General features: G+C 52.4%; 1 protein-coding gene across 1 annotated transcript in view; it reads right to left on the bottom strand.

Moving 5' to 3' along the window:
- The window catches only part of alad (aminolevulinate dehydratase), a 30,536-nt gene extending 17,304 nt beyond the window's left edge, over positions 1-13,232 (bottom strand). The window contains exons 1-6 of the mRNA XM_085965945.1: positions 13,151-13,232; positions 11,514-11,657; positions 11,249-11,299; positions 8,785-8,881; positions 6,325-6,460; positions 957-1,040 (exon numbers count right to left, since the gene is read on the bottom strand). Of these exons, the coding sequence (XP_085822071.1) occupies positions 957-1,040; positions 6,325-6,460; positions 8,785-8,881; positions 11,249-11,299; positions 11,514-11,629 (484 nt within the window). The 5' untranslated portion in view covers positions 11,630-11,657; positions 13,151-13,232. The remainder of the gene's footprint in view (positions 1-956; positions 1,041-6,324; positions 6,461-8,784; positions 8,882-11,248; positions 11,300-11,513; positions 11,658-13,150) is intronic.
- Between the last annotated feature and the right edge of the window lie 1,362 nt (positions 13,233-14,594).

Genomic DNA, 14,594 nt, shown 5'->3' with positions numbered 1-14,594 from the left:
TACAAGCTTGTGTCTACATTCAGACAGCCATAGGACAGCTGTGTAGATGATGCACGGCACCAACTAGACCACAAGGAGCCTTTGGGTGGGGACAGACACATCAACTGAGTTAAACACATCGCAGATTTTTCTCTTCCTCACTAAAAACCCGCAATGAAAGCAAGAGTACGGCACATCCTAATGAACACAACATTCACAATTCATATTTCCGGCATTTTTCATGAACTTTGCTTTTGTGTTCAACGAGGTGCCAGAGAACTGAATGAAATAATTGCTGATCTGGGAGCTTCACCAGCCACTGAAACAGGACATGGGACAGGACAAGAGAGTCAAACATGTCCTCGAGAGTTCTACTGAGCCTCGGCCCAACCTCTGCAGCAGAATCAGACACAGGGACCTCTACTGTGCTTAATCCTCGGAGCAGGCAGAGAGGCTGAGCATGGAGATCTTCACAATGGGAATGTTTTTAATATTATTCAGTTGGGAATTTTGATTCAGTCGAGGTCAGTGTTTGGGAACTGGCTGATTTTTCCATTGTTTTGCCTCAGTTGTCCGTATCAAGCACAAAGTAGGTAACAGGCTAGATTCCGGTCAAAGCTCCCCCTGAACCAACCCAAGAGTGAGCCTTACCACCTGATGCCCCCTCTGCCAATTCCACTCCCCATGCCAGCCACTGGGTCAACACTGGTAAAGCTCATTTCATGTGCAGACAGGGTGAACTTTCACCCCCGTGAGCTGGGCCCACTCCATGCCCAACAGTCAGCTCGATCACATGATGCTTGTGTGATTGGGACTGTCACTTTGAATTGCATTTTTTTGGCTGTGAATAGGCTAACTTGTGTGTAATAAAAGAGGAATTCCCTGCTCTCCCTGAGCTACCCCCCACCCCCAAAGCTTTGTGTTATTATAAAAGTACAGCTTTTGGAGAGCTCATTGCTCCCGGTTTCTACACTCACCTGCCTTGGCATAGGCCAGTGCCACCTCTGCCAGTCTCTGGCAGCTTGCTTCATTGTTCAATGTCCCATCCTTCCGGAGTATTCCTAGAACAAAGAAACCAAGAGCCATTATGCCAGTGTAGAGCCCATTCCCGCCCTTATCCCAGTGTAGAGCCCATTCCCGCCCTTATCCCCAGTGTAGAGCCCATTCCCGCCCTTATCCCAGTGTAGAGCCCATTCCCACCCTTATCCCCAGTGTAGAGCCCATTCCCACCCTTATCCCAGTGTAGAGCCCATTCCCGCCCTTATCCCAGTGTAGAGCCCATGCCCGCCCTTATCCCCAGTGTGGAGCCCATTCCCGCCCTTATCCCCAGTGTGGAGCCCATTCCCACCCTTATCCCCAGTGTAGAGCCCATTCCCACCCTTATCCCAGTGTAGAGCCCATTCCCGCCCTTATCCCAGTGTAGAGCCCATGCCCGCCCTTATCCCCAGTGTGGAGCCCATTCCCGCCCTTATCCCCAGTGTGGAGCCCATTCCCACCCTTATCCCCAGTGTAGAGCCCATTCCCACCCTTATCCCAGTGTAGAGCCCATTCCCGCCCTTATCCCAGTGTAGAGCCCATTCCCTGCCCTTATCCCAGTGTAGAGTCCATTCCCGCCCTTATCCCAGTGTGGAGCCCATTCCCGCCCTAATCCCCAGTGTGGAGCCCATTCCCGCCCTTATCCCCAGTGTGGAGCCCATTCCCGCCCTTATCCCAGTGTAGAGCCCATTCCCGCCCTTATCCCCAGTGTAGAGCCCATTCCCACACTTATCCCAGTGTAGAGCCCATTCCCTGCCCTTATCCCAGTGTAGAGCCCATTCCCGCCCTTATCCCAGTGTAGAGCCCATTCCCGCCCTTATCCCAGTGTAGAGCCCATTCCCGCCCTTATCCCAGTGTAGAGCCCATTCCCTGCCCTTATCCCAGTGTAGAGCCCATTGCCGCCCTTATCCCAGTGTAGAGCCCATTCCCGCCCTTATCCCCAGTGTGGAGCCCATTCCCGCCCTTATCCCCAGTGTGGAGCCCATTCCCGCCCTTATCCCAGTGTAGAGCCCATTCCCGCCCTTATCCCCAGTGTGGAGCCCATTCCCACCCTTATCCCCAGTGTGGAGCCCATTCCCACCCTTATCCCAGTGTAGAGCCCATTCCCGCCCTTATCCCAGTGTAGAGCCCATTCCCGCCCTTATCCCCAGTGTGGAGCCCATTCCCGCCCTTATCCCCAGTGTGGAGCCCATTCCCGCCCTTATCCCAGTGTAGAGCCCATTCCCGCCCTTATCCCCAGTGTGGAGCCCATTCCCACCCTTATCCCCAGTGTGGAGCCCATTCACACCCTTATCCCAGGGTAGAGCCCATTCCCGCCCTTATCCCCAGTGTGGAGCCCATTCCCACCCTTATCCCCAGTGTGGAGCCCATTCCCACCCTTATCCCCAGTGTGGAGCCCATTCCCGCCCTTATCCCAGTGTAGAGCCCATTCCCGCCCTTATCCCAGTGTAGAGCCCATTCCCGCCCTTATCCCAGTGTAGAGCCCATTCCCGCCCTTATCCCAGTGTAGAGCCCATTCCCGCCCTTATCCCAGTGTAGAGCCCATTCCCGCCCTTATCCCAGTGTGGAGCCCATTCCCGCCCTTATCCCAGTGTGGAGCCCATTCCCGCCCTTATCCCAGTGTGGAGCCCATTCCCGCCCTTATCCCCAGTGTAGAGCCCATTCCCGCCCTTATCCCAGTGTGGAGCCCATTCCCACCCTTATCCCAGTGTAGAGCCCATGCCCCCCCCTTATCCCCAGTGTAGAGTCCATTCCCGCCCTTATCCCAGTGTGGAGCCCATTCCTGCCCTTATCCCCAGTGTAGAGCCCATTCCCACCCTTATCCCCAGTGTAGAGCCCATTCCCGCCCTTATCCCCAGTGTAGAGCCCATTCCCGCCCTTATCCCAGTGTAGAGTCCATTCCCGCCCTTATCCCAGTGTGGAGCCCATTCCCGCCCTTATCCCAGTGTGGAGCCCATTCCCGCCCTTATCCCAGTGTAGAGCCCATTCCCGCCCTTATCCCAGTGTAGAGCCCATTCCCGCCCTTATCCCAGTGTAGAGCCCATTCCCGCCCTTATCCCCAGTGTGGAGCCCATTCCCGCCCTTATCCCCAGTGTAGAGCCCATTCCCGCCCTTAACCCAGTGTGGAGCCCATTCCCGCCCTTATCCCCAGTGTGGAGCCCATTCCCGCCATAATCCCAGTGTGGAGCCCATTCCTGCCCTTATCCCCAGTGTGGAGCCCATTCCCACCCTTATCCCAGTGTGGAGCCCATTCCCGCCCTTATCCCAGTGTAGAGCCCATTCCCACCCTTATCCCAGTGTAGAGCCCATTCCCCCCCTTATCCCAGTGTGGAGCCCATTCCCGCCCTTATCCCAGTGTAGCGCCCATTTTCGCCCTTATCCCCAGTGTAGAGCCCATTCCCGCCCTTATCCCAGTGTGGAGCCCATTCCCGCCCTTATCCCAGTGTAGAGCCCATTCCCGCCCTTATCCCAGTGTGGAGCCCATTCCCGCCCTTATCCCAGTGTAGAGCCCATTCCCCCCCTTATCCCCAGTGTAGAGCCCATTCCCGCCCTTATCCCAGTGTGGAGCCCATTCCCGCCCTTATCCCAGTGTAGAGCTCATTCCCGCCCTTATCCAGTGTAGAGCCCATTCCCGCCCTTATCCCCAGTGTGGAGCCCATTCCCGCCCTTATCCCCAGTGTGGAGCCCATTCCCACCCTTATCCCAGTGTGGAGCCCATTCCCGCCATTATCCCAGTGTGGAGCCCATTCCCGCCCTTATCCCCAGTGTAGAGCCCATTCCCGCCCTTATCCCAGTGTGGAGCCCATTCCCGCCCTTATCCCAGTGTGGAGCCCATTCCCGCCCTTATCCCAGTGTGGAGCCCATTCCCGCCCTTATCCCAGTGTAGAGCCCATTCCCGCCCTTATCCCAGTGTGGAGCCCATTCCCACCCTTATCCCAGTGTAGAGCCCATTCCCCCCCTTATCCCCAGTGTAGAGTCCATTCCCGCCCTTATCCCAGTGTGGAGCCCATTCCTGCCCTTATCCCCAGTGTAGAGCCCATTCCCGCCCTTATCCCCAGTGTAGAGCCCATTCCCGCCCTTATCCGTGTGGAGCCCATTCCCGCCCTTATCCCCAGTGTAGAGCCCATTCCCGCCCTTATCCCCAGTGTAGAGCCCATTCCCGCCCTTATCCCCAGTGTAGAGCCCATTCCCGCCCTTATCCCAGTGTGGAGCCCATTCCCGCCCTTATCCCCAGTGTAGAGCCCATTCCCGCCCTTATCCCCAGTGTAGAGCCCATTCCCACCCTTATCCCAGTGTAGAGTCCATTCCCGCCCTTATCCAGTGTGGAGCCCATTCCCGCCCTTATCCCCAGTGTAGAGTCCATTCCCGCCCTTATCCCCAGTGTAGAGCCCATTCCCGCCCTTATCCCCAGTGTAGAGCCCATTCCCGCCCTTATCCCAGTGTAGAGTCCATTCCCGCCCTTATCCCAGTGTCGAGCCCATTCCCGCCCTTATCCCAGTGTCGAGCCCATTCCCGCCCTTATCCCAGTGTAGAGCCCATTCCCGCCCTTATCCCCAGTGTAGAGCCCATTCCCGCCCTTATCCCAGTGTGGAGCCCATTCCCGCCCTTATCCCCAGTGTAGAGTCCATTCCCGCCCTTATCCCAGTGTGGAGCCCATTCCCGCCCTTATCCCCAGTGTAGAGTCCATTCCCGCCCTTATCCCAGTGTGGAGCCCATTCCCGCCCTTATCCCCAGTGTAGAGCCCATTCCCGCCCTTATCCCAGTGTGGAGCCCATTCCCGCCCTTATCCCCAAAGTTGAAGCCTATGGAATAAAAGGGACAATGGCAGCATGGATATGAAATTGGCTAAGTGACAGGAAACAGAGAGTAGTGGTGAACGGTTGTTTTTTGGACTGGAGGAAGGTATACAGTGGTGTTCCCCAGGGGTCGGTACTAGGATCACTGCTAGTCTTGATATATATTAATGACCTGGATGATGGGCATAATTTCAAAATATGCAGATGATACAAAACTTGGAAGTATAGTGAACAGTGAGGAGGATAGTGATAGACTTCAAGAGGACACAGACAGGCTGGTGAATGGGCGGACACGTGGCAGGTGAAATTTAACGCAGAAAAGTGAGAAGTGATACATTATGGTAGGAAGTACGAGAAGAGACAATATAATCTGAAGGATACAATTTTAAAGGGGGTGGATGAACAGAGAGACCTGGGGGTATAGGTGCACAAATCACTGAAGGTGGCAGGGCAGGTTGAGAAAGTGGTTAAAAAAGCTTACGGGATCCCGGGCTTTATAAATAGAGGCACAGAGTGATGAAACTTTATAAAACACTGGTTCGGCCTCAACTGGAGTATTGTGTCTAATTCTGGGAACCACACTTTAGGAAGGATGTGAAGGCCTTAGAGAGAGTGCAGGAAAGATTTACAAGAATGATTCCAGGGATGAGGGGCTTCAGTAACGTGGATAGACTGGAGAAGCTGGGGTTGTTCTCCTTGGAGCAGAGAAGTTTGAGAGGAGATTTGATAGAGGTGTTCAAAATCATGAGGGGTCTGGACAGAGTAGAGAGAGAAACTGTTCCCATTGGCAGAAGGGTCGAGAACCAGAGGACACAGATTTAAGGTGATTGGCAAAAGAACCAAAGGTGACAGGAGGAAAAACTTTTTTATGCAGCGAGTGGTGAGGATCTGGAATGCACTGCCTGAGAGGGTGGTGGAGGCAGATTCAATCGTGGCTTCCAAAAGGGAATTGGATAAGTACCTGAAGGGAAAAAATCACAGGGCTACGGGGAAAGGGCCAGGAGCGAGACTAGCTGAAGTGCTCTTGCAGAGAGCCGGCACGGGCTCGACGGGCCGAATGGACTCCTGTACTGTAACCATTCTATGATTATCCCAGTGCCCATTCCCCGCCCTTGTCCCCATTATAGAGCCCATTCCCCGCCCTTTTCCCAGTCTAATGCCCATTAACGTTCCCACTATGCTGCGCGGGACTCTGATGGAGGTTATGGGACTGAGGCCCAATCGTTAAGATGGGCAGGGTCTCCACGTCCCCCGGACTCTCTGGGTGTGCCGCCTGCTCGGAGGCTCGAGCTCACTGTACCCAGCCCCCGCTCCCGTACTACCAGGGCCACTATCTGATCCATCAACAGTCGTTTACACCTGGCCTGGTCCAGACACAGTGCTCATCTCTCACCGTCTGACCCACCAGCTTCAGGCTGACACGCTGTCTCAGTGCGTATGAAGCGCCCCATTTTGTAACCTGAAGCCGAGAAGCAGAAGGGTCTTGGTCTCTACTGGAGGAAGGTTTGCTCACCACAGTGCCCGTGGGCAGTGTATGGGCACAGACAAATGTCGCAGGCAATCACCAGCTCTGGGAACGTGTGCCGCAGCTTTTTAATGGCCAGGATGGCTGGGGTCTGCTCAGAATCTGCTCCGGACCCTCTCTCATCCTGTCAGAGAAAACACAACCTTACTAAGACCGAGTGCTAGTAAGTCAGGAGCTGCCCACCTGGAGTCTCATTACCCAGTGCCCCCCACCAGAGTCTTCTCAATCCCACACAAAAAGGCTTTTGAATCACAGGGTCCTTGCAATCGCTCACACATACAGAGTAAAGCTCCCTCTACACTGTCCCATCAAACACTCCGAGGGCAGGTTAGATACAGAGTAAAGCTCCCTCTACACTGTCCCATCAAACACTCCGAGGGCAGGTTAGATACAGAGTAAAGCTCCCTCTACACTGTCCCATCAAACACCCCCAGGGCAGGTACAGCACGGGTTAGATACAGAGTAAAGCTCCCTCTACACTGTCCCATCAAACACTCCGAGGGCAGGTTAGATACAGAGTAAAGCTCCCTCTACACTGTCCCATCAAACACCCCCAGGGCAGGTACAGCACGGGTTAGATACAGAGTAAAGCTCCCTCTACACTGTCCCATCAAACACTCCCAGGGCAGGTACAGCACGGGTTAGATACAGAGTAAAGCTCCCTCGACACTGTCCCATCAAACACTCCCAGGGCAGGTACAGCACGGGTTAGATACAGAGTAAAGCTCCCTCTACACTGTCCCATCAAACACTCCCAGGGCAGGTACAGCACGGGTTAGATACAGAGTAAAGCTCCCTCGACACTGTCCCATCAAACACTCCCAGGGCAGGTACAGCACGGGTTAGATACAGAGTAAAGCTCCCTCTACACTGTCCCATCAAACACTCCCAGGGCAGGTATAGCACGGGTTAGATAGAGAGATTCATTATACTTTCTCCTGACTGTGATCCTCTATGTTGCCCTGTAGTACTGCGGAACACTAATATGAGGGACAGGGCACATGTGGCAGACGGGAGATTAAACCGGAAAGCAGTTTCCAAATAGTTGTCTTTGTACGGACCCCTCGGGAAGTGACTTCCCAGCAGCCTGACTTCCACCAACACTTCACACTGCAGCGAAAGGTCTCCAGGAGCTCCACAAGGTGAACTATTCAGGAAGCAAATACAGCAGGTTTTTTTGATGGTGTTGGTTGAGAGCGAAGTATCGGCCAGAGCATCAGGAGAAATCTCTGTTCTTCTTTGGATAGTGCTGTGGGATCTTTAGTGCCCAGCTCAGTCACCGGAATAAACAGCTGCAGCCCCGTCTTAATCTCCCATCCAAACGAACAAACGGCACTGCAGATACTCAGGACGTTCCAAAGCACTTCACAGCCAATGTAGTCACTGTTGTAATGCAGGAAACTCGGCAGCCAATTTACGCACAGCAAGCGCCCACAAACAGTAAAGAGATGATGACCAAATAATCTGGTTCAGGTGTTGATTTAGAGATAAATATTGGCCATGACAGTAGGGATACCTCCCCTGCTCTTCTTGCAATAGTGCCACGAGATCTTTTACGTCCACCCGAGGGGGCAGACGGGGCCTTGGTTTAACGTCTCATCTGAAAGATGGCACCTCTGACAATGCAGCACTCCCTCAGTACTGCACTGAGTGGAAGCCTAGATTATGGGTTCATGTCTCTGGAGTGAAGCTTGAACCCACATCCTTCTGACTCGGGGGAGTGTGTGTCACGGCTGACAACTTAAAACAGCCTAGATTACGTGCTCATGGATTTGTGGGGCCTCTCAACTCACAAGCTCCTGACTCACAGACAAGACAGCAACCAACTGAGCCAAGCTGGCAGCGAGGCACACCTTGAACTCAGCAGGTGCTGTCTCAGCTGGAGAGGCAGAGGTGCCAGCCAGTATATCGCAATAAATGACAAACACCACTTGGAAGTGTGTCTCCAGCTGGTTACTGCTACCCGAAACCGCCACGCTGAAACAGTTCCAGCAATGCAATGTTTGATGCTTTCAATTCACTTTAGTAGATCAATTATGAATTATTCATTGTGGAACACTTAACAGAAATTTAGTCTTCTGCGGAAAAGTGCTCAAATTGTGTTTTTCCCACAAACTGAAGTTTTTAATCTCTCAGACAACACCATCAAATCAGATGAACAGGTCATTTGGCTCACTGCTGTTTGTGGGATCTTGCTGTGCGCTAATAATGTGGCAGCGACCACACATCAGAAACATTGCTGACTGGCTGTGAAGCATTTCAGGACGTCTCAATGTGTGAAAGGCACGATGCAAATGCAAGTTCCTTCTTTCTTTTAGGCTGCAACAAGCTCCCAACAGCACAAAAGGTAATGTTTCTAAAGGTATGCAGGTGCACTGCAGTGTAACGTTGGGAGTCTCTCTCCCGGGGGCGAGCTCAGCCTCGGCACGGTGCTTCTTTCAGTCCTACCTTGGGGAGTTTGGCTGGAACTCCAAAGATCAACACGCAAGCCAGGCCTTCGTCCACAAGGGGGCGCAGCATCTCCTCCAGTTTATTGACACCGTACCTGGGAGACAGGTGCAGAGTGAGACCCAGAGACAAACCCCCTCCGATTACACCAAGCCTTCACCCAGCAGGCCAGCCCTGCTAACACAAAGTGGGAAATGCACTGCACAGTCATCCCACACTCCGAAGAGGTGAAGAGAAAACCATCCGATGTACCTTACTAACCTGCAGCCTGAAATATACAGCATTCATGTAACAGACGTGACACTGTAATGATTGAATCATGCTAACCTGTTGTCAGGCAAAGTTCCTCCATTCAAAAAAGCCTAAAACAGTCTCTGGCTTTCAGAATTAAACAACTCCCTATTTTCCCCGGTGCGTTTTGTACTTATGGAGGCGAGGGATGTTTGTGCTGGGAAAGGGAACCTACCGATGTCAGGGAGCCAGTGTCAGGATCAGGCACTGCCAGGTGAGCACAGGTGGCTGCAGAGTAAGACTCCCTTCACTCTGCCCCAACAATGTGCTTTAGCTCCTAGCGCTCACTCTCCACCATTGCTGCACCAGTCTGCTCTTGTAGCTGCGAGATTGTCACGTTGGGTTGAGTTTGGCATCGTGGGCTCACCACCAGGAGGGACTGGTTGCTGCCCAAACACTTCATTTGGCCCCCTTACAGCCAGGTTGGTTAGCTCAGTCTGCTTTATGGTTAACGAGGGGTGGGTGGGGGGGTCCCAGGTTAGTTGGGGGGGGGGGGGGGGTCTGGGGTTAGTAGTGGGGTCCAGGTTAGCGGGGGGCCGGGCAGGTTAGTGGGGGGGGGGCGGGGGCGGGGGGCTGGGTGGGTTAGCGGGGGGTCCCGCCCCAGGCTTGTATAAAAAAAAGTTACAGTTTGCAACAGCAGAAATACTTCTGTTTGGAGAGTACATTTTTCTTGTTGAAATCTTCAGTCTATATCGATCGAGATCAGTGAAGTAACCCAGAAACAGCCAGTCACCAGGGCAGGTTTAATCTAATTAGCAGAGAGACACAGCAGCGTACAGTGAACACAACAGCAAAGGCTGCCCTCAATCTGCAGTCTTGGCCACACTTCAGCTTGTCCCCTGGCTCTGGCCGGTCAGGATGAACTTGCAGGTTCCCATCGGTATCAGGAGAGCCAGTGTCATATCGGGAGTGAGTCACACATACGACCGGCTCCTGCAGAGTGGGATAAGGCTGCTCAGCTGCAAGGTTACTGTGACCGAGAGCAAGGAAGCTCTGCTGTGTCACTGTCCACACCTATCTGCAGCCAGCAACACACACACTAGCGGCTGAGGGCATATCAGCTTCCACACAGACACAGTCACTCCAGCTGGGATCAGCTTCGTAGGACTTGCTGTTTGGTTGATCCCAAGAACGTTACTCTACGGTGTGAGGCAAGGTCTGCCCCTCTCCGACAGCTTTTGCTGCTATCTTCACATCACCGGTGGCATTACATAAACTACATGAATGAACAGTATAGCATATTCACAGTGAGAACACGCAAATCCCAAGGCTGCCTGGTTCATGGAAATTAATAAAGATGTACACAGATCACCAAAGTGTCGTCGTCAGGTACAAAACATAATCAAAAAGGCTAATGGAATGTTAGCCTTTATAACTAGAGGGCTAGAATATAAAGGAAGTTCTGCTATAACTACACAAAGCCCTGGTCAGACCACACCTGGAGCACCGGGTCCAGTTCTGGGCACCGCACCTTAGGAAGGATTTATTGGCCTTGGATGGAGCGCAGCGCAGCGCAGATTCACCAGAGTGTTACCAGGGCTCCAAGGGTTAGATTATGTGGAAAGATTATATAAACTAGGCTTGTATTCCCTGGAATATAGAAGATTAAAGGGTGATTTGATTGAGGTTTTTAGGATTTTGAAAGGAATTGATAGGGAAGATAGAGAGAAACGTTTTCTGCTGGTGGTGGGGGGAGGCAAGGAGTCGAGGGCGAGGGGACATAACCTTAAAAATCAGAGCCAGGCCATTCAGGAGAGAAAAGTTAGGAAACACTTCTTCATACAAAAGGTGGTAGAAAAGTGTGGAACTCTCACAAAAAGCAGTAGGGGCTAGCTCAGTTAATCATTTTAAAGCGGAGATTGATAGATTCTTGCTAGACTAGGGTATTAAGAGATCTGGAGCAAAGGCAGGTGGGTGGAGTCAGGATACAAATCAGCCATGATCTCACAATGACAGAACTGGCTCGAGGGGCTGAATGGCCTCCTCCTGTTCCCATATTCCAGGGCTCCCTTGCTACCTCTCTAGGCGTCGGTCCACTTTCAAGCTGAGCTATTCAAAAACTGGTCTGGACTTGTGTGACTGCCTGCTCTAATTCACTGTCAGAGAGAGAGAGAGCGAGAGCGAGAGCGAGAGCCACCCACAACAGGACACTTCACAGAAAAGTTTTTCCTACCTTGCCTGTCCCGGGAGGCTGGCAATATGTTCCACAGCATTGGCATCGTCACTGAAACGGGTAGATAGTAAATGTCAGTTAGACAATGTCACAGAGCACTAATATTAAGCCAGCACCTGTCCTGGACCTCGGCTGTCACTATCTCTAGGACTGATTGCAGCATTACCATTCTCAATGGAACAGGAGAATTGGTTTAACTCCCTTTTTTTTTTATATAAAAATCTCAGGATCACACTCCTTCTTGCTCCCTTCCGCCCGCACTTACGTTACAAAGATGGGGTAGATGAGGTTGCTTGCGTTGAAGGTGGTGGCACAGGTCTGCCAGGCACGGAGCAGGGGGTGTGAGTAGCCACTGTGTAAGAGCGATTCTGTCTGCATCATCCTTACACTGGGGAGGAAACTCCGGAACCTACAAATACAGTAAAGCACAGTGAGAAAACGACAGACAGAGCCCGGCACCCACACGGGCAGGGCTGGAATTCAGGGCGGGCCGAGCACTGCTGCTAAAGGTTTGACCAGAAAACTCAGAACCTATTTGGGGGGGACCTTCTCGTCTCTAGTCTCCAGAGCAGAAAGCAGCCCACTAATCAGTAACACTGTCACTCCGCCTCCCAGTGCCACTCCCACTCCTCCTCCCCTCCCCCATCCAGACATTTCCATCTCTACTGCGATTGAATATTTCAGAGAGTCAGAACTGAACTTCAAATGTTTTCTTTACTGCGCAAAAATCTTCAAGACTTTGCAGGGAATCAGGAGCTTGGTGTGGCTGAGAGAGCGTGAATTACCAGCTCCCAGACTTTACCCTAACAGGACTGGCTCAGAGCTAACTCCTCCTTGGACAGCTGTGTGTCGGTGGGCATGGGGCACAGTTACTAGACCTGTATGTAACCTGTGGGTTCAGATCCCACCGTGGAAAGTTGTGGAACTAAACTCTGGTAATTTGTGGGTTGGCACCAGTGTAAAAACTGCCAAATTGTGAAAAAGCCCAATGGGTTGACTGCTGTCTGAGAGGGAAGGGAACCTGCCACCTCTACTCAGTCTGGCCCACACTAACTGGTTAACTCCCAATGCCACCTCTAGCAGACGAGCAAGCCACTCGCGCGCTCAGGAACGAGCGATGAATGGGGCTTCACCAGCATAAGCCACATCCTGAAAACAATGTATTTTTTAGATGCAGGGGAGATATATCAAAGTCACAGACCTGACTGACCAGGGAATCAGATATTAAAGAACTGTGCTGTTTAGGAGCAGTTCCCTTTATTGATCTAACTAACCAGGCTGCACCATTCAGTCAATTATCAAACAGATCAGTCTCAGAGACCTCATCCAAACACACTTGGTGCTCAGTATTGAAACCTGTGGGACTGGTGTTGTATTGAATCGGTCATCCTACTCAGCTGGTACCGGGCTCCCTATTGGTTACATGGTGGCTAGTTACAGTATTGGTTACACTGTGGCTAGTTACAGCATTGGTTACACTGTGGCTAGTTACAGCATTGGTTACACTGTGGCTAGTTACAGCATTGGTTACACGGTGGCTAGTTACAGCATTGGTTACACTGTGGCTAGTTACAGCATTGGTTACACGGTGGTTAGTTACAGCATTGGTTACACTGTGGCTAGTTACAGCATTGGTTACACGGTGGCTAATTACAGTATTGGTTACACGGTGGTTAGTTACAGTATTGGTTACAGGGTTGTTAGTTATAGTATTGGTTACAGGGTAGTTAATTAACATATTGGTTACTCTAGTTAAAGTATTGGTTACACAGTAGTTAGATAAAGTTTTGGTTACACTAGTTAATTACAGTATTGGTTACTCTAGTTAGATAAAATACTGGTTGCTAGTTAGTTACAATATTGGCTACACTATTGGTTACTAATTAGTTACTGTCTCCTTACTCCGGCCACTCTCTCTCCTGGACCCTGCTTTTCCTCGTCTTACGGCAGAGTAACCCGGAAGCAGTGTGGCCTTGGCCCCGCCCCCTGTGACCGCAATATCGCAAATGGGATTTTAGTTTGTGAATGGAGACGCCGGGGGCGGGGCCAGCGCGCGGGGCGTGAGGAGGCGCGAGTGAACAATGACTGGAACCGCAGTCAGAGTGCAGCCAATCAGTGTGGCCTGGAGCGGGGACCTCGTACTGGGGGCGGGGCCTGGGCAGTGCCGTGGGCAGGGTGTGTGGGTGGGCGGGGCCTGGGCAGGGTGTGTGGGTGGGCAGGGCCTGGGCAGTGGTTTGTGGGCGGGGCCTGGGCACGGTGTGGGGGTGGGCAGGGTCTGGGCAGTGGTTTGTGGGCGGGGCCTGGGCAGTGGGCGGGGTGTGTGGGTGGGCGGGGCCTGGGCAGTGGGTGGGGTGTGTGGGTGGGCGGGGCCTGGGCAGTGGATTGTGGGCGGGGTCTGATGTGGTGCAGCGCCATGCTGGGTGAGTGGGGATGGGTGGTGACCCACAGGGTCCACACTACAGCTCCTCCCAGGATCCAGAGAGACCCTCCTTGGGGAAGGTGGGTGGGGAGTGGGACTCTGCAGCCTGAATGGTGGGGACAGGGAGAATCCTGGCCAGAAGCTGGCCCTTTGGTTTGGGCTCCAGCAATGGATTGGAGCAGGTGACTGGGGGTGACGGGCATCCCCGAGGTTGCAGACCACCTCGTCCAGCTGTGTCGGTTGATGGAGTTCGAATCAGGAGCACGAAGCTGGTAGTGGGAACCAATCAAGATGACATCTGTCATTCAAACACTGAGCTGGAAAAATTCTACCTAATCCATCAGTTGATTTCAGAGTGATAAGAGTTCTGGTTGAAACAGTCATCTTATCTCTTGTAGACCTTCCAGATGCAATATTATACATTGATGCAAATCACAGTCCATCACCAAGACCGACTACTTCCACCTTAGTAACATAAGAAAATAAAAATTAGGAGCAGGAATAGGCCATACGGCCCCTCGAGCCTGCTCAGTCATTCATTAAGATCATGGCTGATCTTCAACCTCAGCTCCACTTTCCCGCCTGATCCCCATAATCCCTTGATTCCCCTAGAGTCCAAAAATCTATCTCAGCCTTGAATATACTCAATGACTCAGCATCCACAGCCCTCAAGGGTAGAGAATTCCAATGATTTGCAACTCGCTGAGTGAAGAAATTCCTCCTCATCTCAGTCTTAAATGGCCAACCCCTTACCCTGAGACTCCGCCCCCTAGTTTTAGACTCTCCAGCTGGGGAAACAATCTCTCAGCATCTACCCTGTTAATCCTCCTCAGTATCTTATATGTTTCAATGAGATCAACTCTCATAGGACAACCCTCTTATCCCAGGGATTAATCTAGTGAACCTTCATTGCAAGAATGTCCTTCC

The sequence above is a fragment of the Somniosus microcephalus genome, chromosome 23 (assembly GCF_052327205.1).
Source record: "Somniosus microcephalus isolate GS21.2 chromosome 23, FLI_Smic_1.0, whole genome shotgun sequence".
NCBI lineage: Eukaryota > Metazoa > Chordata > Chondrichthyes > Squaliformes > Somniosidae > Somniosus > Somniosus microcephalus.
Note: the sequence above shows the minus strand (reverse complement) of the source record. Positions and strands in the feature narration are given on the sequence as shown.